General features: G+C 37.5%; 1 protein-coding gene across 11 annotated transcripts in view; it reads left to right on the forward strand.

Annotated features, from left to right (window-relative positions):
- The window catches only part of PPFIA2 (PTPRF interacting protein alpha 2), a 619,912-nt gene that overhangs the window by 509,094 nt on the left and 84,953 nt on the right, over nt 1-25,865 (forward strand). For 8 of the 11 annotated variants that reach the window (XM_073327625.1, XM_073327626.1, XM_073327627.1 and 5 more), the window contains 7 exons: nt 1,563-1,649; nt 2,070-2,153; nt 2,550-2,681; nt 5,741-5,803; nt 8,895-8,986; nt 15,712-15,847; nt 16,501-16,721. In XM_073327625.1, the coding sequence (XP_073183726.1) occupies nt 1,563-1,649; nt 2,070-2,153; nt 2,550-2,681; nt 5,741-5,803; nt 8,895-8,986; nt 15,712-15,847; nt 16,501-16,721 (815 nt within the window). The remainder of the gene's footprint in view (nt 1-1,562; nt 1,650-2,069; nt 2,154-2,549; nt 2,682-5,740; nt 5,804-8,894; nt 8,987-15,711; nt 15,848-16,500; nt 16,722-25,865) is intronic. The other 3 variants (XM_073327628.1, XM_073327629.1, XM_073327635.1) reach the window with 1 other exon arrangement.

The raw sequence follows: 25,865 nt of genomic DNA on the forward strand, positions 1-25,865 counted from the left end.
TCAATATCAAACTGATTGTGATTGGTCCATATAGTAATAAATAAAAATATTTATTACTAGTTTCAAATAATGACTAATCCAAAGAAATCACAATCTGTTTGCAGATAATCCACAATCAGAAAAAGAGGCTAAATTAATCAAAGAATTATCCAGGACATTTACATTTAGGCTTTACATTTTACAAGTGAATAAACTTCATAAATACTTTGCAGTTGAAAATTATGTTAACTAAATAACATTGTATTCAAAAAACCCAGTGGTTAGGTATAAAACTTCATATATCAGTGTATGTGTATATTCATACTGTTCATAATAGGAATGAATCCATACTGACAGTTGCAATTTATATTTATAAAACTGAACATCAGTCTAATTTTGTGTCAATGACTCTTTAGTTCTGATAATACCATTGAAGTGATTTTAAATTATGGTGTACTAATGGTAATTACTTTGATAGGTATACTTAACTGTTATTTTGCTAAATCATTTATAGATGACAATTTCACTAACCAAGTATTACTTTATTAATAATGTTAGATGTGTTGAGAGTTTGCTCATCTGGTGATCCAGAATTCACCTCTTGAGAGAATGGCTACTCAGAGCATTTGGCAATTAGGAGCTCACAAAGACCAGGCATTGGTAGCACCATGCTATCTGTGCTCCTTATGCATGTCTCTTGTTTCCATAGCAACATATTCAACATAACATTCAGTTTTACAATGATACCGTAGACTTCCTTGGTAAGAGGGAACATGGAGACCCATATTTTAGAACAAATGACTTATTCAGCTGTTCTTTCAGAAAAGCGTTGAATCTTTGGATGGACTACCATATTTCATCTTCAGTACCTATACTGTTTTAAATTACTTTTTATCAAATTAATGCATTTTTATTTATAGGTTCTTCTCTTAACTATGACCTTGATCTTGCAAAGGGATCACCTTTGAAAAGTTTGGGAACTATATTGTTTTACTAGAATAAAAAGGGGTTACTTGATCTATTCTAAAATAGAATCCTAAAACTTGAGCCTTATTTTATATGGTTAATTCTTCGTGTTTTGTAGTAATGATGGAATCTGGCATAATATTGCACAGTTACTGTAAATGACTAATCCATTAATTTAGTATATTCTACAACATATGTGCATTGTTTTCATTCCTATAAAGTGGTAGCAAGAATTTTAAAGAACTTTCTGACATTGGCCTCTCAACATCATATTCTGGTGTTTAGTTCACCATAATTCCAACTACTACATTAGACCGTATTAGCCAGAGTTGCTTTGATTTCACTCTGTAGTAACATTTCATCAGCCAGCCATCACTAACCTTGAACTTCCATATCTAGGTTGATAGCTTTTTTAGCATTCCATTATTTTTAGTTGATCCACATCAACTGCATCACATCCACCAACTATCAGTGTAGTTTATTCCACATAAAATTCAAAGTATTAAATTTTCAGTCACACTTTTTGTTTAAGCATTCTGTGCTGTGTTCTTTTCAGTGTCAGTGTCTTTAGTTCTGATTTTTCAATTTTGTCCCTCTCCTTTTCCTTAACTTGTTAGTCTGATCCAACCTCTTCTACCTCATCTGATGATTATCAATATGTTATGGAAGCTAAGCTACAAGAAATGATCTCCATACGTAGGAAGGTAGTCCTACTGGACTTTACTTTCTATTGCTAAATAGAATCCATCTGATTTGTTTTCATTTTTTTTATTATTATTATTTTATTGATAATCAACCATCGTGCAGTTCAGTGCTTCAGGAGCTTACAATTTTACGATGGCAGGTTTGTGTTCAAACCATGCACAGTCTGCATGTTACATTTGGCTGATTTCATTGCTCATAAATAACTCCAATATTTTGCTGATGCTTGGATGTAACAGGCCTTTGTAGCTGACACATTTCAAGCAATGCTGTTCAGCTGCCTGTTTAAATAAAGTTTATTTTTTGAAAACTAAGTTTGCAGTTAGTAGTAGCTTGCTTTATATTTTGTTTAAACTTTGCTGACATAAAGATTTGCAAAGCAATTTAAATTTCAGACCGAGTCTTCGTATTTTTTTTTACAGGCCGAAGAAAGACATGGTAACATTGAAGAACGTATGAGACACTTGGAAGCTCAACTTGAAGAAAAGAATCAGGAACTGCAAAGAGTATGTGTATTGCAGACACTTTATTTTCTGTGCTTAGCATTTGAAATATAGGGCCAAATTCTGCCCTCAGTTACATGCCTACAACTTCATTAATTGAAGAATAATGCTTTTGTGAGTCTGAGAGCAGAATCTGTGCTGTATTTTTTCATCAACTTAGTCAACTGATTTAAATTTCGTTTTAGTTGGCTATAAACAGTCTGCTGATACAGAAGTTTCTAATAAACCTTGATCAGGAGTTAATGTGTATTGATCAATAGATGAACTTAAAGTATAATTTCTTCTGTTGCTGGATATTTTAATGAAGATGTCTTCAATCACCATAAAATCTGCGTATTTTAATAGGGCATTAATTAACCTGGAAACTTATCATTGTGTTTCCTTTGTTCTGTACTGAAGGCAAGACAAAGAGAGAAAATGAATGAGGAGCACAACAAAAGATTATCAGATACTGTAGACAGACTTTTGACAGAATCCAACGAGCGCCTGCAACTACACTTAAAAGAGAGAATGGCAGCACTTGAGGAAAAGGTAAAGTGTAAAGGGCAGTATAAACTTAAACTGAATAAGGTTACTACTGGTATATATTTTATCTGGATATAAATGTGATGCTGATTCTATGATGCACAGGCAAATGTGAACCTAATAGCTACAAATCTAATCAAATTTTTAGCATCAAGCAAAATATTAGATATTTGTACCGTGGTAGAGTTTTTATAATACTGTGGATAATATATAACTTATACAGCTTTTACATGTTCAAATCGAGGTACATACTTTTGTGAAAGAACCCTCCAAATGCCATTGTGAGGTGGATATTATCTCAATTTTTACTGATGGGGAACCAGAGGTGGAGGGCTCACCCAAGCTTGCCCACAGCCACAACATGTGGCAGAACCCGGGTTAAAATTCAGGAGTTCCCAAGCCCTAGATCTGTTCTCATTCCTGAATTGCATCCTGCCTCTTCTGTGCAGTTAAAAGTTTACATAACAGATATATGCTCATTTATTCCCAGATAAATGTTTTGTTCAGGGTAGGAGTGAGATGTATAGGTAAATCAGTGACCAGAGAAAGAATCAATTATGGCAGTTCATAGAATCATAGAATATCAGGGTTGGAAGGGACTTCAGGAGGTCATCTAGTCCAATCCCCTGCTCAAAGCAGGACCAATCCCCAATTAAATCATCCCAGCCAGGGCTTTATCAAGCCTGACCTTAAAAACTTCTAAGGAAGGAGATTCTACCACCTCCCTAGGTAACGCATTCCAGTGTTTCACCACCCTCCTAGTGAAAAAGTTTTTCCTAATATCCAACCTAAACCTCCCCCACTGCAACTTGAGACCATTACTCCTTGTCCTGTCATCTTCTACCAGTCTAGAACCATCCTCTTTGGAACCACCTCTCAGGTAGTTGAAAGCAGCTATCAAATCCCCCCTCATTCTTCTCTTCTGAAGACTAAACAATCCCAGTTCCCTCAGCCTCTCCTCATAAGTCATGTGTTCCAGACCCTTAATCATTTTTGTTGCCCTTCGCTGGACTCTCTCCAGTTTTTCCACATCCTTCTTGTAGTGTGGGGCCCAAAACTGGACACAGTATTCCAGATGAGGCCTCACCAATGGCGAATCGAGGGGGACGATCACGTCCCTCGATCTGCTGGCAATGCCCCTACTTATACATCCCAAAATGCCATTGGCCTTCTTGGCAACAAGGGCACACTGTTAACTCATATCCAGCTTCTCGTCCACTGTCACCCCTAGGTCCTTTTCCGCAGAACTGCTGCCTAGCCATTCGGTCCCTAGTCTGTAGCGGTGCATTGGATTCTTCCATCCTAAGTGCAATACTCTGCACTTGTCCTTGTTGAACCTCATCAGATTTCTTTTGGCCCAATCCTCCAATTTGTCTAGGTCCCTCTTCCTACCTGCCACCGTACCTACTACTCCTCCTAGTTTGGTGTCATCTGCAAATTTGCTGAGAGTGCAATCCACACCATCCTCCAGATCATTTATGAAGATATTGAACAAACTCCACTTGATACCGGCTGCCATCTAGACATGGAGCCATTGATCACTACCCGTTGAGCCCGACAATCTAGCCAACTTTCTATCCACCTTATAGTGCATTCATCCAGCCCATACTTTTTTAACTTGCTGACAAGAATACTGTGGGAGACCATGTCAAAAGCTTTGCTAAAGTCAAGAAACAATACATCCACTGCTTTCCCTTCATCCACAGAACCAGTAATCTCATCATAGAAGGCGATTAGATTAGTCAGGCATGACCTTCCCTTGGTGAATCCATGCTGACTGTTCCTGATCACTTTCCTCTCGTGTAAGTGCTTCAGGATTGATTCCTTGAGGACCTGCTCCATGATTTTTCCGGGGACTGAGGTGAAGCTGACTGGCCTGTAGTCCCCAGGATCCTCCTTCTTCCCTTTTTTAAAGATGGGCACTACATTAGCCTTTTTCCAGTCGTTCGGGACTTCCCCCGATCGCCATGAGTTTTCAAAGATAATGGCCAATGGCTCTGCAATCACAGCCGCCAACTCCTTTAGCACTCTCAGATGCAACACATCCGGCCCTATGGACTTGTGCAGGTCCAGCTTTTCTAAATAGTCCCTAACCAGTTGTTCTTCAGTGGATTCCACTAATCCCTTCCTTATCTTAAAGAGAAATAAAAAATAGGTGTGTTTAACACTTGCTTGAGGAGGGAAGGCTGGAAGATGATTAATGTGATGATATTGTAGACTCAGCTTGAGGATTTGTGACACAAACATTCAGAAACATTCTCCATTTGCTCCTGTCTTATCTATTGCTTGGCTCTGAATGCATCCTTGAGATGTTTCCTGGGATTATTGGGGAGCAAATCCATGTTTGGCCCTCTGAATTTGAGTAATTCCACTTTAGCCATGCCAATTCCACTCTTCTTCATACATAGACAAAGACTGAAATGTATTTCACTCACACAAAGCCACTGGCTCAGGGACTCTTTCTGAAGTCCCAAGTCCCCCCTGCATCATTGATATGCTGGTTTCTGGGTCCCCATCGCTTCCATCCCATAACATGACAATGGGGTTTACATTGTGCAAAGTTGCTCTGGCCCTCGACACCATGAGGAATTTCACTCTAAACATCAGATTCCTTTGTGTAAGAGAAAACTCACTAAAGTCTCCTTAAATAGTTGAAGAAAATGATCTATTCCTTGGAAATCCTCATTCAAATACACCTCCAGCCAAATTTCTCCAAGGCGACATGTACACCTGCAGATTTTTCTGCTCCTGAGGCAGAATACTGTAGAAAGTAGAGAATATGCCCATCACAGAGAGAACCTGTGGGGAAAAGAAAGTGTAAAATCTCAGATTAAGATATTAGAAAAGTGTCTTCTGTCCTTGAAAGAAAATATATGGATTGTTTATAGGGTTCTTGATCTGACCTCTACACATTCCAAAAGTATTAACAGATTCATATTGAAAATTCTGTGGAGAACAAGGTAGATCAGTTCACTTAATTTAGTTAACTTGATCAGATGGCAGCTTCTGGTACTGGATGTTTCCTCCTGTTTTATTTACATTTCAAATGTCTTTTTCTCTCCTAGAACGTTCTAATTCAGGAATCTGAAAGTTTCAGGAAGAACCTGGAAGAGTCTTTACATGACAAGGTACTATATAACTCTCCTATTTTATCTGTAATCTCATTGTTTTACTTTAGAAAAATCATTCGATATTATTTGAATATGAGAAAATATGTTTGTAGTGTACTTAACTTCTCAAACTGGCATCTGGAAATTGATCAAATAGCAGTAAAACACTCCCAAGGATCCTGGAGTAGATGGTTCTTTACCCACCCAGTTGCTTAAGCTAGAAATTGATGCTATATAAAAATGCTCCTAGAAATATAGTTTATGGTTGAAATCCTGGCCCCACTGAAGTGAATTGACTTCAGTGAGGTCAGGATTTCACCATACAAATTGTAGTTCTTAAAAAGACAGGTTTAACAGAGATTTTCATGTAAATGGTTATACGTCTTTAGTTAAGAATATAATTATTTCATTTGATGCATTTACTCTAACAGGTGCAGTGAAATTATACTAACCATAGCTGAAAGGTGCCTTTTTGAGTTCAGGGCAATTTAACCACAAAACATTGATTTAGTGAATCAGTCAAATTAATTATAAATGTTTATTCCAAACACAAGTTTTTAGTTTTATTTTAAAGATATACTTGCCTTAAAGGCAGTAGAACACAAAAATACATCCATCTTTAGATTTATACGTAAAGCATTTTTGCAGTGTGTCCAATTAAATTAAAATACATAGTGTAGAATGGAAAAAAATACAGCTGCACTTGTTCCTAAGGGGAAAGTAACTATTACCATATGACACTCAAAACAAACATGAAGTGAGGAAAATGGCAAGAGAAAATATCTGTTTAAATCTGTTGTTATTTTACTCATCCATAAAGTAATTTTGTAGAGAGGAAGGGAGGTGTTGTGGTTAAGGCACTGAACTAGAGCTCAAGAGATTGTGATTCAATTCCTGACTGCTACAAATTTGCTGTGTGACCTTGGGCAAGTACTTAATGTTTCTGTGCCTCAGTTCCCAATGCGTAAAATTGAGATAATAAACCTTGCTTTCAGCCACTATTTGTACTGTCCAGACTGTGAGCTCTTTGGAGAAAGAACTGTCTATTATGTATGTGTACAGCTCCTTGCAAAATGGGGCCACTAGGTACTAGCATAATGTAAATAATAATGATATTATTACCTCTATATGTAATACACTACTACAAAAATATGTAAAATAGCTGTTGTCACTTAATTTTGGGCTAGGAATGTGGCAGCTGTATAGGAATCACTTCTTGGATTTTCAAATAAATCAAACTTCTCCTTCCCATTACCCCAAATGTAAAATTGCACCTATTTTGGTGAAATTGGGACTATAATTTAGTCTGGGTTAAATTACAGTAAAATGTCAGAGGTCCTCTCAGGGGCACATGAAAGGTCTTAGTGTTGCTACCACTGGTGCAGCTGAACTGATGGTGTATTTTATGGGTCCCATTTTTTTGCCAGTGTAGGCAAGCTGTAATTGTGCCAATGTTATCCCAAGTTGAACTGCATTGGCTTAATAAAGTCATGTTAGAGATGAATATGGGTAATTCTTTTTCAGTTTGGGTTCTAGCCTGAATATTCATATTACTTATTGATATATATGAACAATCAGTTATATATTCTGAAATTAACTTTTTACAAATCTGCTTGAAGATTTGAAAAAAATTATGTATTTATTTATGTATTTATTCTGAGGGAATGTGGGAGGAATAGGGAAGAAAAGAGGAAAAAAGAGAGATTCTTAGTTCAGTGGGTAAGCCCCACAGCAATGCTCAGTGCATTTACCATAGAAGTGTTCCCTTCACAAATGATCACATTTTTATTTCTTACTTTCTAAACTACAAAATAAAATTCCTTGAATGATTTATTTAATTTTGGCAAAAGAAATGCTAATACATTTACAGTGGTCAAGTAAATTTAGTCTAATAGACATGGCATTAATTAAATGCAGTTATTAAGAATTAATTAGCAAGTGATTTATATCACCAAATCACTTCTATATTTCTCTTCAATTTAAAAAATACTACTAAAAGAGTTATTGGATGTCTCGTAGCAGAAGTCCCTTTCCTTCTCCTTTCAGGAAACATTTTGAAACATTGAAAATGACAGTGTTAATTATATTTCCTTGCTTTGTTTTTGTTTTTGTTTTTTATATTTACAATTTTTATTAATTTTCCAATTCCTTGCTTTGTTTTGATTATTTTTAGAAATCCATTATTATGACAGAAGAAAGCTGAATTTTTTTGTGTTAAAAAAACCAAAACTATACAAACCTACTTCTTTTATCTAGCAACTGTTGTAACTAGGTGTGTTCAAAAATTGGCCCTTAATATCCCAGGTTTGAGAGGTGCAAAATGGTGATTAGCATCCTTCATGTCTGCTGGCATCGCTGGAAATGGAGGTTTCTGAGCACCTCCTAGGAGGTCTCATCAGCTCACAAGATTGAGCCTTAAGACCCCCATTCAGCAAGGCACTTAAACATCTGCCTATCTTTAAAGAAGCGTAAAGCTAGGCAGGTACTTAGGTATGTACTCGCTGAATTGGAGCCATAAGTCAGTGGGACTTAACTACGTGCTTAAAGTTAAGTACTTAAGGGCTAAAGAGAGATGGACTTAAGATGGGTTTGAGTACTTTCCTGAATCATGGTCTTACCTGGTTTTCAAGTTATTCATTACTTACTTAGTTGGTAATAGTCATTTCTAGCAATGGCAGCAGCATCTGCCACCATTCCACATTTTTTTGGGGAAGTTCATTCCTCAGCATTTTTTCTTATCAGCCTAATTTTGCTATTAGTGCTTCTTTCATGTCATCACCCATGGTAAATGGTGTTTACTTTGCCTTTTCAGCCCTAAACTACTTGTTTTTTAGTTTCTTCTTCTTTCTAACACAATTTGCATGAAAAAAATGTAATTTTCAGACATGAGCCCTTCACAAAGTCCCTTCCAGCTTATGAGGAAATAGTAAGGAGTAGTAAGCAGCCTTCTCTCAATGCACATACATTATTAACAGTAATGGCATTTACATGGGTTCATCAAAAGGAGACTATGCCTGAATTTACTTCCTATTTTAGAAGTCAGTAACTAATTTTTTTACAGTTTTATAGTCAGTACATCTCCTCTCAAAAACATTTCTCCTTTTTTCAGGAAAGATTGTCAGAAGAAATTGACAAACTGAGATCTGAACTTGACCAGTTGAAAATGAGGGCTGGCTCTCTGATTGAACCTACATTGTCAAGGTAACTTAAAAAAGATCATAAGATAATTGAACTTCAAGATAACATGTAAAGATTGTTCAAGACTTTATAACAAGGTTGTGTTTTCAATAGACATTAAAAACATTGTTTTTAAAAGTTAGCTATTCAATGGTTACTATTGTCCCTTTTGATTGTTTTTCATAGTATAGCTGGGGACTTACATAAGTGAGTATGTATTACCATATTTCTAAGGTCAGAATCAAGTATTCTGTTTTAAACTATGTTATACTTCTAAAATTATACTAAAATACTTTAATAATTTCCAGGAAAGCCTAAAAATAGAATTCCAGTTTCCAGGTTTCACACCAGAATTGATTAACAAATTTAGAGTCATACTCCAACAATCATATCTAACTGTTATTTTTCCCTTAAGTGAGAGTTAACAAGGTTTTGCTTAGTGCATAGAGTAAGGCTCCGATCCATCAGCTTATTGTGCAGGAAAAGTTCAGCAAGGTTCCTCACAGGCACAATGATCTGTCTGCCAAAGTTTGTTGAAGGATCAGGAACTAACTAATAATGAGACTTGAGCTTTTTGAATACAAATCTTGTCTGCTACTGATAGCTGAAGATAAATTATTTGGGAAAGCTGTTGCAATGGTTATAGAATAATAGAACAATTTTCCTTTCTGTCCAACGATGTCCTTTAAAATAAAATTCACACCTCTGTTTTTCCTCCCTTCATTTCATGACTAGCAAGCTTAATATGTTAAAGTTTAGGATTTGTCAACCAAAACACATGGTACAAAACTAAACTGAGAAAACTCTAATCTGAATCAAGTTCTTTTTCCTTGAATGCTGTTATACTTGCCTGAATAAGCTACTATACACCCTCATGTTTCTGAGAGAGATTGCTCAATGCTTGTTTAAAACTCTTTTTTTAAATTTTCTTATACCTTTTATTTTATATTATTTATGCTGTGTTTGTTTGAGAAATATAAATTAATGTACTGGACTCAAGCTTGTTAACTGTTATAATGGTTTCTCACTTTGTTCTTTTGAAACTTGAGTTATATGGACATACACACAGACACGCACACGTTTTATATAGTGCCTTTCTCATGAGGATCTCGGAGTGCTTTATAGACATTAAACCATAATTCAGCCTAGAAACACCCCTATGAAACTGGTAAGTATAACCCCCATTTCAGAGACGGGGAAACTGCTACACAAGCAGTGTAGAACAGAGCAACAGTGTTTAATTGCAACATAAGCTCTGTGTCAAGCTGTATGAAGCACTTCATTGTGACACTGATGCTTTTTCTAGAGTGAAGACCACATATCTGCTTAAATGGAGAGAGCTGCTGGACAGATCTCAGCACCTGGCACAATGGTTACTTCCCCGGGTGTAGCTGCTTACCTGCCACCTCTCACCATCATGGAGGAATAGCAGTCTTATTTTCTTGTCATTCACTGCCTCGCTTTCTTCTCTGAACACATCCTCATAACCTGTGCTTAGGTGCTGTTTGAGCTCCATGAGCTGCCTTACAGCTGTGCCCTGGGAATTCAGCCGAGCACTCTAAAATTGTTTACATCCCGATCCCTATTCCCACACTTACAAAGCTGCTGCTGCTGGAATTCTTCACTGAGTGTGAGTAATACAGTGAATTCCTGATGATGAGGAATTCATCCTGATGCCACTTGTACTTGAATTCCTCCACCTCTCAGGAATGGAGGGAGGAGAACTCATCCCAAAACTACCTCTTCATTATAAGAGTCTGGTCTTTCAACAAGGAGGATACAGCATGGGCTTATGTGGCATTATGAGGCTGGGCAGTAGATGAATGTCTACTGGCTGGAGACTGGAATCTGGGCTGCCTCCCGCTGTCTGCCATCCCACTGCAGAGCTGGCAGGCATTGTGTATACTCCCTGACCTAATTCAGAACAGGTTTCACATTTTTCAGACACACACCGAACGGATGCAGTCACATCCCACTACTGTAAGTCATGCACTCAGGCTTAATTTAGAGGGTCCTAATTGTGCACGTGTCTTCCAGGCGCAAGTTTTCCATCAAACCATAAGGATTTTCAAGATCCTCCAAAAAGAGACTACACAAAAATTCACCCTGAATACCCTGATGGGTGTGTGCAAAACAGCCCACAGTATGTTTGCAGTGTATTATCTTGAATTTTTCAATTTACATTAGGAATATGAAGCTTTTGAAATTAACAATTACTATTTGTAGTTTGTACTCTGGAAGAATTAATAAGGCATTCTTATAGTTTGTAATCAGTACTTTTATTTCAAAGTTGTATGCTCAATTCAAATTTAATTTTAAACATAAATATGTTTGGGAAATGGAATGCAAATCACATCATTGATTTAATTTTCAAATTTTCCTTGCATTATGTTTAGAATAACCATTTCTGGCTTAACACACTAAGAAGTTAAAGTTAGCTCATTTAAAGCTAAAATCAAAATAACAAGGATTTTTTATTATAAGAATATCCACACAGGTTATAACATAGCTTTTCCAGGTTGTCACTAATATTTACCAGCTCAAGCACAAAATCTACTTGCCCACCCTTCACAATTATGATTTATGAAGGAAAAAAATAAGAGACTTGGCATTTATGACTATAGGGATCTGACATACGCTGTACCTAGGAAGTAAACCCTAAGACATATTTTCTAACATATGTCTCTGGAATTGTTTATGTCTCTGATCTCATACTTCAGAGTATATGGTATCTGTCTTCCTTTTTGTTTTGCTGTATAGTATTTATTGTTGGTTAAAGGTACCATATTGGCAACTTTGGACAATAAAACCTTGATTTGTTGTTCACAGAATTGGCACAGTACATGTAATAAATGGCACTATCACTCTTTACAGAACATGGTGTATGTGCCAATGAGTTCTTTGATAGCTGCTGAGTTCGATGCGCGAGTAACAGTCCTGTCCACAGGTAGGGCACACTCACACATTAGCAGTGCTTTGAATCCAAGCAGCAGATTCTTTCCTCCTCAGATGCCGGTCATCACAAATCTTGATCCAGTCTGCCTTGCAACACTTCACTCCATCTACAAGCAGTCTCCGCCAACCAGAGCGGCATTCTTCACTCCTTTCCCAATCATTCAGAGAGATTCCAAAGGATACGTAAGTCATCTTTACAAGCATCCCAAAATCTACGCAGTGCTCTGCCTCTTTCTAGATCCTTCGTGAGCTTCTGAGTACAACACACTCTTCAGGAGCCTGTAATCTGGTATTCATTTGACATGTCCAAGCCACCTGAGTCTTTTCTTACTAATCAATGTTCCCATGAATGACATATCAGCACGATTTAACACTTCCACATTTGTTACCTTGTCTTGCCATCTTATTCGAAGAATTTTACACAAGCATCTGGTATAAAAGCTGTTTAATCTTTTGGTATGCGTGGCATAAGTCATCCATGTTTCTGAGCCATATAGAAGAGTGGATAAAACACATCTCTCATAAATATGGATTTTCACTTTAGTTGACAATTTGTTATTGTTCCAGGCTCTGTCTTGCTAAGTTCCTGGCCGATTTGCCAATTCTACTAGTGAGCTCAGCAAGAAGATCTACATTGCTGGTAACAGTAGAGCTAAGGTAGCAAAATTGGTCAATGCCATCCAAACAAATACCATCTAAGATGATATCTGGAACTGGTTTTGAAGAGCCTTGGTGCATGATAATAGTCTTCTTCAAGCTTATTGCTAGCCCAAAGATTTTGCATGAATCAGAGAACTTGGTAATAAAATGTTGTAGGGCATCAACACTGAGCCACAAGGGCTGCATCATCTACAAACAACAGGTCTCCTTCACCTTTGCCTTGGCTCTGAACCTTGCAGTGCTAAACAAACCTCCATCATGTCTCATGCTAAGACAGACACCCTGTGGAGCATCACAGGATGCATGTTGAAGCTGGCATGAGAAGTAAATATTAAACAATGTAGGAGCCAGTACGCAACCCTGCTTCACTCCATTGTTGATGTTAAATAAGTCCAGCTCTTGGTTTTCATACATTATAGTTGCCTTCATGCCATCGTGTAAGGATTTCACAAGGTTTAGCAATGTATGTGGAGGACCAAGCTTCTTCAGACCAACTAACCGTGTCAAAGGCTTTTGTTAAATCTATAAAAGTTGTGTACAGTGGAATATGCTTCTCTCTGCACTTTTCCTGCAGTTGTCTTCCATAGAAGACCATGTCTATGCTGGACCTTTGCGAGCAGAGGCCACATTGGCTCTCAGGATAGATTTTTCTCAGCTAAAGTTTGAAGTCTAGGTAAAAGAATACAGCTTAAGATTTTTCTCACAATGTTAAGAAGAGATATAGCTCTGTGGCTTTTACAGTCACTTCTGTCTCCTTTGTTTTTGTAGAGTTGGATGAAACAAGCATCTTTAAAATCTTGAGGAACAGTTTCTTCCTTCCAACAGAGTAGTAATACCTCGTGCAATCTTAGCCTTGTAGCAAACAAGCTTCCGCACATCACACAGCCAATGTGCCTTTTTCCTGCTAGAGAAGGACCTGTCTCTAAATGTAAGAGGACAGTCCTGTGTCCATGTCAGTCCTGTCTCTTATCTCTCTGGAGAAACTGCTAATAACTGCAGTTGTGTTTTTTGTGGTGAGGGCAGCTACCTACTAGGAATTCCAACTGAGATCACCCAGACTCTGATTCTGCACTCCATGCACACTGGAGATGCAGTTAAAGGTCTTATGTCACTGAATAGCCATCAGGTGGCTACATTTTAACAATACCAATTGCTCTCACTTTCCTACTAATGTGGTGTTGCTAAAATTTAGGCTAATGCCTCATTCTTCTAGGCAACAATTTATTTTAGTTCAAAATAAGTGATCCTGTGTTGAAAATGAACATCTGTTGAAATCTATTTATAGAATACATAGATGGAATGGGGAAGGGGGATTGCATTAATATTCTTCTGATAGTATTACATATTTTAGCATAAATGTGATTTTCTAAATGATTGCCTTCATTTTGGAAATCAGTTATACCTTTACTTAGACAGCTTTCATCTCTAAAGATTAAAGCCATTATTTTCTTGGGCAACATTCTTCCATTGAGCTGAAGTGAATATTTTTAGGGATAAAAATCCTATTTTGTTTCTTGAAAACTGATTATTAACCTTGCTGTGAACCTTTTAAGCAAGATGGTCAGAAGCTGATTGTAAGCTTTTTTTTTTCCAGTTTGAAAGGAATTAAAACTTAAATATGGAGGCATATTTTTCATGTGCATTCTAGATAGAATAACTTTCTTGACTACTACAGAAATGCAAGTAGTCAGATAACATTCTCCTTTCACTGTTGTTATTTATAAAAAATATATTACTTTTTTAAAAATCCTTCTGTGTAGGAGTAACAACTTACTTTTCTTAACCATTCTCTTTTTTCCATTCAAGTTAGTACAATGAGAGATGACAGATGCAATAATATATTTACCACATGCTAAAACAAACACAAAGATGATCTACCCTTTCCCCCTAACTACTGTGTGTCTTGTCTGTGTGTCAGTCTTCAGACTGCCAGTTCCAGAGAGCACAGACCATTTCTTCCTATCTGCCTGGAAGGCTACTAGCACAACTTTAGGAGCTACCATAAACAACCAAACAAGTAATAATAATGTGTTGTACTTTGATACTGATGAAGTATCATCACTACAATATTTGTAACATTACATTTCATTTCTCTAATGTTATCATGCCAAGTGCATCCTTTTGCTAAGGTCAAAATGTGGCCAAATCTTCATGACTGTTCAAGAATACTCAGAGAGTACATGGAGCCTTCACTCCCCTTATTTCCCACCAGGAGCAGCAACTGTGATGGGTCTGGGAGATACAAGCACTGCCCTAGGTTAGTTCCGTCATGGGCACTAAGCTCCTGAAAGGAATCAAGGATGGGGAACATAGTCTTTGTCCTCCCCCCGCCAGTCACTCACTCACCCACCAGCCAGCAAAACTGATGTGCGGCAGGAAGGGAATGCTGCATTGCTTCAATGAGTGGCAGTGTTCCCATTTTAGCATGCGCGCACCCAGAGAAAAACTAGGAAGAATTCTGACTGTCAGTCACAATTCTTCCACTGTCATCCTGGAGCTTAGCCCATCCTCATCCCCAGCCCTGCAATGCAGCCAATGGTTTAAAAGCCAGAGTCATGCCCCAAACGCACTAGTGGAAGCCAAGCTTCTTAGACTGTATCAGTTGTATTAGTTTAATCTATTAACATAGTACCAGATATGTAGCATTCCAATCATAACCATAAATCATTGGTAAGTTGACTAACATTATCATAATGTAGAGCATGTCTTAATAAGCAGATTGATTCATCTTCCTTTTCATTCATGATCACATAACATTGTTATGGCAACAATTGCTTACATAGAAAAGTAATACTACAAAAGCGTTTAGGGTGGGATATGCAAAAATGCTTAATGTTGACCCGACTCTGCTGATGGACTTCATTGGAGCTCTGCCAATTCACACCAGCTGCGGATCTGGCCTGTTGTGGTTTGTTATTTAATTTTTTAATATAAAAAGGGTCAAGATTCATTTCCTTTATTACTCCCCAATATGTTTAGAAAATGTTCACTAAATTGTATCCCCAATGTAATTTCTCTTGCAAGGCTTAATGAATTAATGTCAGTAAAGCTCTGAGACCCTAGAATGAAAGGCACTGTATTATCATTCCTGTTATTTGAATTTACCTACTGTCTGTGCCTCAATCCTTTTTCAGATCTCACCTTGACACATCAGCAGAACTGAGGTATTCTGTGGGTTCCTTGGTTGATAGCCAATCCGACTACAGATCAACTAAAGTGATAAGGCGACCCAGAAGAGGTCGTATGGAGGTCCGGAGAGATGAACCCAAGGTTAGCCATTTAATTGTTTTCACTTGTGCAACACTGCAAGCTTTTTTGCATGCAGTGTTACAATGTGTTCCTAAACAATGACAGCATTAAACACTGGCATACATACTGCACCCCAAAAGTGCTTTAACTAACTAGTTTGCAGACAGCTTATAGGATATCTTCTTTTCATTGCACGTGGTATTAATAGCTCATGTTAACAATTAAATCCCCATAGTGGGATATGACAGTCTACCTCATTGTTTTGTAGAAGATACTCGAGGGGGTTACAAATTGTGTAGTTTTCTCAGCAAACAATGGGATTTTTCCATACCAATCTACAAGTACATCCACTGCTGTATAGCAGCCAACACTAATAGCACAGAGGGAGATATTCAAGTTCAGTGGGAGTTGGAAACCTAACTGGAAACCTTTGAAAATCTCTTCCTTAGTTAATGCTGAACTGCAGTAGAAACCATAGGAAAGAACTTTACAGCATCTTTATTCCTATCAAATAAATCTATCATTCTTAATGTTGTTACAAATAAGAAAGGGATTAATAATCACAGAGCCAGTATTTTAAAATGTTAACGCTTCATCTTTTCCATTTTCCAGCAAGCTAATTTTGAAATAGTTTCTCAGACAGCACGATATGCATTTTGTAAATTCTTGCTTAGGTGAAATCTCTTGGGGATCATGAGTGGAACAGAACTCAGCAGATTGGAGTCTTGAGCAGCCACCCATTTGAAAGTGACACCGAAATGTCTGATATTGATGACGATGATAGAGAAACTATTTTTAGCTCCATGGATCTTCTGTCACCAAGTGGGCATTCAGATGCCCAGACTCTGGCCATGATGCTTCAGGAGCAACTAGATGCAATCAACAAAGAAATAAGGTACCTAATATCAACCAACTGCAATGTGTTTTCTGGCCATAGATCAATCTTCCCCGTGGTGCTCAGGATCAGTTTCCACAGACTGCAGTCGGAGCCCCACTCATGCATTCCAGGGCAGTAACTGGGGAATGTACGTGTTTATGTATAAGAATATGTACTATAGTGGAAGTAATGATAACAATTTCCTTTCTTAAACATGGAGCTTGTGAAGAACATTCCAGGGGGAAGAGAAATAGCTAGCTCTTTAGAAGAAGCTATGTTAGGGTACACTAAGACAGGGAAGCTCTCTGATTGACCTTTATTCACAGGCCTTCTTTTCAAGATTTTTACGTGCCCATCCTACATAACTCCATTCTACCATTAATTAACTGTTATCCTGAAGATTTGAATTCAGTGATGTGCATGGTTCCTGCTGTTAGTAACATCTGTAATGCACCTCATGTGGGTCTGGGTTACAAAGAATGGTATGAAAGCAGGAAGGAATTCAGTCTGAGGTTCATATCCCAAACTGAGTTATGAGGCTCGAAGACAAGGAAAAAGAAACCTCAATCTATTAAACTGCACTAATTTCATCTGGAATTATTGAGAGGCAATAAACCACTGAACCCAAGGATGCTATTTTAATCGCCACTTTTCATAGCAGAACCACAGTTTACCTGTTTTATCAAAAAAGGTAGGTTTAAAAAGATTGTGTGATAAATATATCATGTTTTCTTTAGAACATCCATTTATTACCTCCCAGTTCCAAGGAAATAGATGAAAGAGATGTCATTAGTGCATCAATGTCCAGGTCATACCCATAGGTACTGTGCTATTTAGTAATCAGATGGAGAATAGTTTGAAATATCTCGTTTACCTTGTGCTAGTTTTTCCTCAAGTCTTTCTCTTTGTGTAAGGTAGCCTAGTGTAAGATATACTCTTGAGCATGTTTTAAAATGACATTACAAACTTTTCCATTCTGGGGTGGGTTGAGGCCACTTATTTTTCACTGTAGATTTATAACTGAGTATTTGGGACTCCCAACATATATCCATTTGATTCATAGGGAATTTTGCTACAATTTTCTAAAATCTGTTTCACAGCAGTTCTGTCAAGAGAAAAGGCCAAAGGAAAAGTTTGCGATTGGACGGTTTAATCTTGCTAAAATAGCATATTCCGAACATAGGGAAAACAAGGAATTTTATTCATGTTTTCTTTTATTACAAGGAATAAGGACCCTGACTATTCAGAAGGTTATAGGTTAAACAAATATCTTTATTTTAAAAAAATTAAAATGTTGACCTTTTAAGATATCTGATATAGTGGGGGTTTGGAGAAGAGAACATATCTGTAGGTAATGTAGATAGATAGGATTTATGTCATGCTGAATCAGATCATTGATCCATCTAGTGTAGCATCTTGCCTCTGGCAATAACTAGTACCTAATGCTTTAGAGGAAAGCAAAAAAGAGAGAAAAAAACGTAACACATTTAGTTATTTTTACAGTATTGTAGATTGACTGAGAGAAGAAAATTCTTTATTCTCCCCTCCACCCCAACACACACATACAGATTATCAGCCGATGACCTGAAGCATAAATGACTCTCATCAAAAATTTGGTTTGTAAAGATACCCACATAACTAATGGTCACATTAGTTACTTTCATATTCCCTTTTGTAAATTTCAGGGAAAGTTATTCAGTCAGGAGAGTCCACCAAGAAATGATCACCCTCTTAAGAACATAAGAATGGCCATACTGGGTCAGACCAAGGGTCCATCTAGCCCAGTATCCTGTCTTCTGACAGTGGCCAGTGCCAGGTGCCCCAGAGGAAATGAACAGAACAGGTAATCATCAAGTGATCCATTTCCTGTCGCTCATTCCCAGCTTCTGGCAAACAGAGGCTAGGGACACCATTCCTGCCCATCCTGGCTAATAGCCATTGGTGGACCTATCCTCCATGAATTTATCTAGTTCTTTTTTGAACCCTGTTATGGTCTTAGCCTTCGCAACATCCTCTGGCAAGGAGTTCCACAAGTTGACTGTGTGTTGTGTGAAGAAATACTTCCTTTTATTTGTTTTAAACCTGCTGCCTATTCATTTCATTTCATGACCCCTAGTTCTTGTGTTATGAGAAGTAATAAACAACACTTCCTTATCTACTTTCTCTATACCAGTCATGATTTTATAGACCTCAATCCTATCTCCCCTTAGCTGTCTCTTTTCCAAGCTCAAAAGTCCCAGTCTTATTAATCTCTCCTCATACGGAAGCCGTTCCATACTCCTGATCATTTTTGTTGCCCTTTTCTGAACGTTTTCCAATTCCAATATATCTTTTTTGAGATGGGGTGACCACATCTGCACACAGTATTCAAGATGTGGGAGTACCATGGATTTATATAGCAGCAACATGATATTTTCTGTCCTATTATCTATTCCTTTCTTAATTATTCCCAGCATTCTGTTTGCTTTTTTGACAGCCACTGCACAATGAGTGAATGTTTTCAGAGAACTATCCACAATGACTCCAAGATCTCTTTCTTGAGTGGTAACAGCTAATTTAGACCCCATCATTTTATATGTATAGTTGGGATTATGCTTTCCAATGTGCATGACTTTGCATTTATCAACATTAAATTTCATCTGCCATTTTGTTGCCCAGTCACCCAGTTTTGAGAGATCTTTTGTAGCTCTTTGCAGTCTGCCTGGGTCTTAACTGTCTTTAATAATTTTGTATCATCCGCAAATTTTGCCACCTGACTGTTTACCCTTTTTTCCAGATCATTTATGAATATGTTGAATAGGACTGGTCCCAGAACAGACCCCTGGGGGACACCATTATTTACTTCTCTCCACTCTGAAAACTGACCATTTATACCTACCCTTTGTTTCCTATCTTTTAACCAGTTACTAATCCATGAGAGGACCTTCCCTTTTATCCCGTGGCAGCTTACTTTGCGTAAGAGCTTTTGGTGAGGGACCTTATCAAAGGCTTTCTTAAAATCTAAGCACACTACATCCACTGGATCCCCTTGGTCCATGTGCTTGTTGACCCCCTCAAAGAATTCTAGTAGATTGGTGAGGCATGATTTCCCTTTACTAAAACCATGTTGACTGTTTCTCAACAAATTATTTTCATCTATATGTCTGACAATATTGTTCTTTATTATAGTTTCAACCAGTTTGCTCGGTACTGAAGTCAGGCTTACAGGTCTGTAATTACCAGGATCACCTCTGGAGCCCTTTTTAAAAATTGGCATCACATTAGCTATCCTCCAGTCATCTGGTACAGAAGCTGATTTAAATGATAGGTTACAGACTACAGTTAGTAGTTCTGCAATTTCACATTTCAGTTCCTTCAGAACTCTTGGGTGAATACCATCTGGTCCTGGGGACTTATTGCTCTTTAATTTATCAATTTGTTCCAAAACCTCCTTTAATGAGACCTCAATCTGGGACAGTTCCTCAGATCTGTCACCTAAAAAGAATGGCTCAGGTTTGGGAGTCTCCCTCACATCCCCAGCCGTGAAGACCGATGCAAAGAATTCATTTAGTTTCTCCTCAATGGCCTTATTGTCCTTGACTGCTCCTTTAGCACCGCGATCAGCCAGTGGCCCCACTGGTTGTTTAGCAGGCTTCCTGCTTTTGATATACTTTAAAAAAAAACTGCTATTACTTTTTGAGTCTTTGGCTAACTGTTCCTCAAATTCTTTTTTGGCCTTCCTAATTGTATTTTTACACTTCATTTGCCAGTGTTTATGCTCCTTTCTATTTTCCTCACTAGGATCTAACTTCCACTTTTTAAAGTATGCCTTTTTGCCTCTCATTGCTTCTTTTACTTTGTTGTTTAGCCACGGTGGCTCTTTTTTGGTTCTCTTACTATGTTTTTTAATTTGGGGTATACATTTAAGTTGAGCCTCTATTATGGTGTCTTTAAAAAGTTTCCATGCAGCTTGCAGATATTTCACTTTTGGCACTGTACCCTTTAATTTCTGTTTAACTAACCTCATTTTTGTGTAGTTACCCTTTCTGAAATTAAATGCTACAGTGTTGGGCTGCTGTGGTGTTTTTCCTGCCACAGGGATATTAAATTTAATTATATTATGGTCACTATTACCAAGCGGTCCAGCTATATTCACCTCTTGGACCAGATCCTGTGCTCCACTTAGGGCTAAATCAAGAATTGCCTCTCCTCTGGTGGGTCCAGGACCAGCTGCTCCAAGAAACAGTCTTTTAAGATGTCAAGAAACTTTATCTCTGCATCCCATCCTGAGGTGACATGTACCCAGTCAATATGGGGATAATTTAAATCCCCCATTATTATTATTGAGTTTTTTATTTTAACAGTCTCTCTAATCTCCCTGAGCATTTCACAATCACTATCACCATCCTGGTCAGGTGGTCAGTAATATCCCTACCGCTATATTCTTAGATAAGATGTTTTCTATTCATGCAATATGTCTTATGTAAGAGGGTGATCATCTGTTTTATCCAAACTGATCTAAAATTTAGATTTATTAAGAACATGAAAAAGATTATTTTAATTCCCAGCATATGATCTATATTCAATCTTTCATCAGATCTCAGTTCAGAAAATACTGTAGACCTTTTATGGCAATTCTTAAATGGATTTTAGGCAAGAAGATTGATCTCAGCAAGGGACCTTTTAGCTTCTTTTATACTTTAGGCATTATGGCTCCTTTCATTATAATGTCTCTATTTTCACATTTGACTCCAAATCCTGAGCCCCACATCTTTCAGATTCCCATATTACTGCAATTCAGAACTTGATATTTTTCACCCTGTGAATATATATTTATGGGTCATAGGAAAGTAAATGGAAGCAATATGTAGTTTTAAAACTATGATTAAAGAACACAGTGGATGCAACGTAGGGCAGTGTTTGGGCCTTGTTCATGAACATCAGATTGGTTGACAGGAAGAGAGTCATTTTACCATGAGAATGAGTAAATGACACATCCCGTTTTCAGGTGAAACTAAATGCAACAGCTTTCATAGATAAATATTTCTTACTCAGTAGTTTGTGGGGCTAAAACAGACAATTTGGTTTGCATGTTTCCTCCTGTTCCATTAGTATGGATTATTTTTAAAAGACCTTTCTAAAGGTCCTATGGATTCATTTGGGTTCAAATTCATATTCATACCTTTGCCACAGAAAATCAGATAGAGCCATACATTTCCTATTATGTGGTGGAAGAAGCCACTGCATAGTTAAGGATGACGCTAGTTTCTCATTATAAATTCAATTTTTCAAGAATCCCTGGCATATCTTTCCCATAAAAAAACCAACCCTCCTAAAATTTCACAAACCATAACTTATGCCAGGGTAGGTGTTTTTTTCCCTGACTAGTTTTAGGGGGAACGGGGGGAATAGAAACGTGAGTTTTATAATTCTGGTGATTAAAAAGGTTCTTTGTCAGATGTTTTTGGGAAATAATTTTCAAATTTATTTTTGGCTTGACTTACAAACTGCACATTTGTTTTGTTTCATTGGCCACATTTGAGGGAAAGTACCCCTTAGTTTTGGTTTTCTGGAGAGGGAGAGCAAATGAAGGAATTACAAGGACATATCAAATACAGATCCAGTGAATGGGCATACTTATGCCCCACTAAGGTAGGCAGCAAAGGGATTAAATGGGGGCTCAGAGTAAGGATGTAAAGGAGAGGCAATGGGGAGGAAGCTCCCTCTTTTCCTCTCTTCCCAGCCCAGGGAGGAAATAGGCATAGGAAGCTCCCAGGCTCAGACAAGGAACACTGGAACAGAGAAACTGACAGTCTTGTTCACACAGAGTAACTATTCCATTTTCAAGAGACATCATAAATGGATGTTTGACTTTCCCTCCACCTGAAACCAGCCATTCCTTTGTCTGTCTCTTTTTATGGACAAGGCTGCGATAGGCCCTCTCTCTGATTGGCCAGAGCGAGGAACACTGTGAAGAGGCGTTTATGCCTTAAAGTGGCAGGACACAGTATTTTGTTTCTTGGTTGCATTGTGTTATACTACAACATTACTGTTGGATGATGTGGGACTTAACATGTTTGCTGATAGACACAATAATTAATGTAGTCAAAAAGACAAGCTGGCAAACTTACATAAGCCTAAATACAGTGGGCTCAGTTCTCCACTGTGCCCAGCATGCGCTCAGATGCAATGCAGAAGAGGGATGAGAGGAGCTGATCTTAGTTTTCTGGCCACATTGTAAATTTTAAAATATTGGTGGGAACTTTAATGTAAGCTGCTGGCAGAAGATCTTTCAATAACAGAGCATCATGCTTTGCCATGCTTCCTCTCCTCCCTTCTGCAGACATGGTCCCCTCCCTTCTCCTGACTCAGGCCCTGCCTCCCCTACCTATCTCATGCGCTCCCGCTTCCCCCTACTCTTTTCTAAGCAACACTAAATGAATTTGGCAGACAAGAGACTCCAGCCCAACGTAACCAACACATTTCATAACACCACTGGGGATTTACTTACATCTACTTACCAAGATGAGACAAATTGATAGAACTTTAATATAATTTAATGTACCATGGGACTATGTTCCTTTTGAAGTCTCTTCAACAGGTGTAGTAAATGACATGAAAAACAACTATGTAGATGTAACAGCAAAGTTTCCTCACAAATGAACACAAAGAGGGCAAAGTTCAGTTTGGGTGGGTGTATAAGTTGGGGTAGAGTTATGATGAGAGATGAAAGATTGTGTGATAGCAGGAAATTGTGATGGCAGGGATCCATTAACTGGTTATTTGCAGATTTTTTTTATTTCTCCTTTTTTCCCATAAAAGTTATAGATTTTTAAGACATATAACGTAGTTTTGAGTGTCTACACTTTTTATTCCCCCTGTGTCTGGTGAAATGAGTTTGATGATAAAAGAGAGAGAGAGAAAGAGAATTTTTGTTTGAAATTTCTCAGGTTTTCTTTTAGTGGCAAATTCATATCCCATGTAGAAGGTAAAATAGTACAACAGACGTTCAACAGTGTGTGCTTCTTTTTCTATTAGCTCCTTTTTGTGTTCTCTACTGATACAGTATCCCTGAAGTCTTGACATGATTTTACATTTTACCCAAAAATACAATGTCTCTCCAAATTCCATGGATTATTTTGAGTTATATCTGGAGACCATTCACTTAGCACACATGAAGTGGAACTGCATTAGATGTGTTCTACACAATAAAACAAAACGAGTAGGGTAAATTTTAGGGTTGTCAATTAGTTGCTGTTAACTCATGCGATTAACTCAAAAAATTAATCACAATTTTAAAAATTAATCATGATTAATCGCACTGTTAAACAATAAAATACCAATTTAAATTTATTAAATAATGTTGGATGTTTATTCTACTTTTTCAAATATATTGATTTCTATTACAACACAGAATACAAAGTGTACAGTGCTCACTTTATATTATTATTTTGGATTACAAATATTTGCACTGCAAAAATGATAAACAAAATAAATAGTATTTTTCAGTTCATCTCATACAAGTACTGTAGTGCAATCTCTTTATCGCAAAAGTGTAACTGTCAAATGTAGATTGTTTTTGTTACATAACTGCAGTCAAAAACAAAACAATGTAAAACTTTAGAGCCTACAAGTCCACTCAGTCCTACTTCTTGTTCAGCCAGTCGCTAAGACAAACAAGTTTGTTTAGATTTACGGGAGATACTGCTGACTGCTTCTTATTTACAATGTCACCTGAAAGTGAGAACAGGCATTCGCAAGGCAGTTTTGTAGCTGGCATTGCAAGATATTTATGTGCCAGAAATGCTAAACATTCATATGGCCCTTTGTGCTTCGGCCACCATTCCAGAGGACATGCTTCCATGCTGATGATGCTCGTTAAAAAATAATGCTTTAATTAAATTTGTGACGGAACTCCTTGGGGGAGAACACTATGTCTCCTGTTTTACCCGCATTCTGACATGTATTTCATGTTATAGCAGTCTCAGATGATGACCCAGCACATGTTTGTTTTAAGAACACTTTCACAGCAGTTTTGACAAAACGCAAAGAAGGTACCAATGTGAGATTTCTAAACATAGCTACAGCACTCGACCCAAGGTTTAAGAATCTGAAGTTCTGTCCAAAATCTGAGAGGGACAAGGTGTGGAGCATGCTTTCAGAAGTCTTAAAAGAGCAACACTCCAGTGAGGAAACTACAGAACCTTAACCACCAAAAAAAGAAAATCAACCTTCTGCTGGTGGCATCTGACTCAGATGATGAAAATGAACATGAGTTGGTACATTCTGCTTTGGATTGTTATCGAGCAGAACCCATCATAAACATGGACACATGTCCCCTGGAATGGTGGTTGAAGCATGAAGGGACATACGAATCTTTAGTGCATCTGATACATAAATATCTTGTGACGCCAGCTACAACAGTGCCATACAAATGCCTGTTGTCACTTTGAGGTGACACTGTCAACAAGAAGTGGGCAGCATTATCTCCTACAAATGTAGGAGCGATTGGCTGAAGTAGGACTGAGTGGACTTGTAGGTTCTAAAGTTTTACATTGTTTTGTTTTTGATTGCAGTTTTTTTGTACATAATTCTACATTTGTAAGTTCAAATTTCATTATAAAGAGATTGCAGTACAGTACTTCTATTAGTTGAATTGAAAAATAATATTTCTTTTGTTTTTTACAATGCAAATATTTGTAATAAAAATAAATATAAAGTGAGCACTGTACACTTTGTATTCTGTGTTGTAACTCATGCGATTAATCACGATTAATTTATTTAATCACTTGACAGCCCTAGTAAATTTGCTTTTTAAATATCAAATAAAGGATTTCCTTTCAGAAGATTCTGACAATAGCTTTTGCATTTTGGAGGTAGCTAGTTACTGTATAGATCATCCAAAAAAGATTGTTTCCCATTTCCAAATAAGACATGCTCCAGTAAAGCATTATTACTAACATGCACAAGAGAAGGGAAGACCACACTGTAGACATCTGTGAGGCAGCATGTTTGTTTCTATTTCAAAACTTAAGGAGCTGCTACTGACTTATTTGATCCCACCTTTGTATCTTGCACAATTATTTCATCTGCTCTTTCTGCCTCTAGATATACTAATACCTCTTCCTTTCCTCATTTATGAAAATATGTAATTGTTTTGACCATGTGTGACTGAGAGGGCAG

The sequence above is a fragment of the Lepidochelys kempii genome, chromosome 1 (assembly GCF_965140265.1).
Source record: "Lepidochelys kempii isolate rLepKem1 chromosome 1, rLepKem1.hap2, whole genome shotgun sequence".
Classification (NCBI taxonomy): Eukaryota; Metazoa; Chordata; order Testudines; family Cheloniidae; genus Lepidochelys; species Lepidochelys kempii.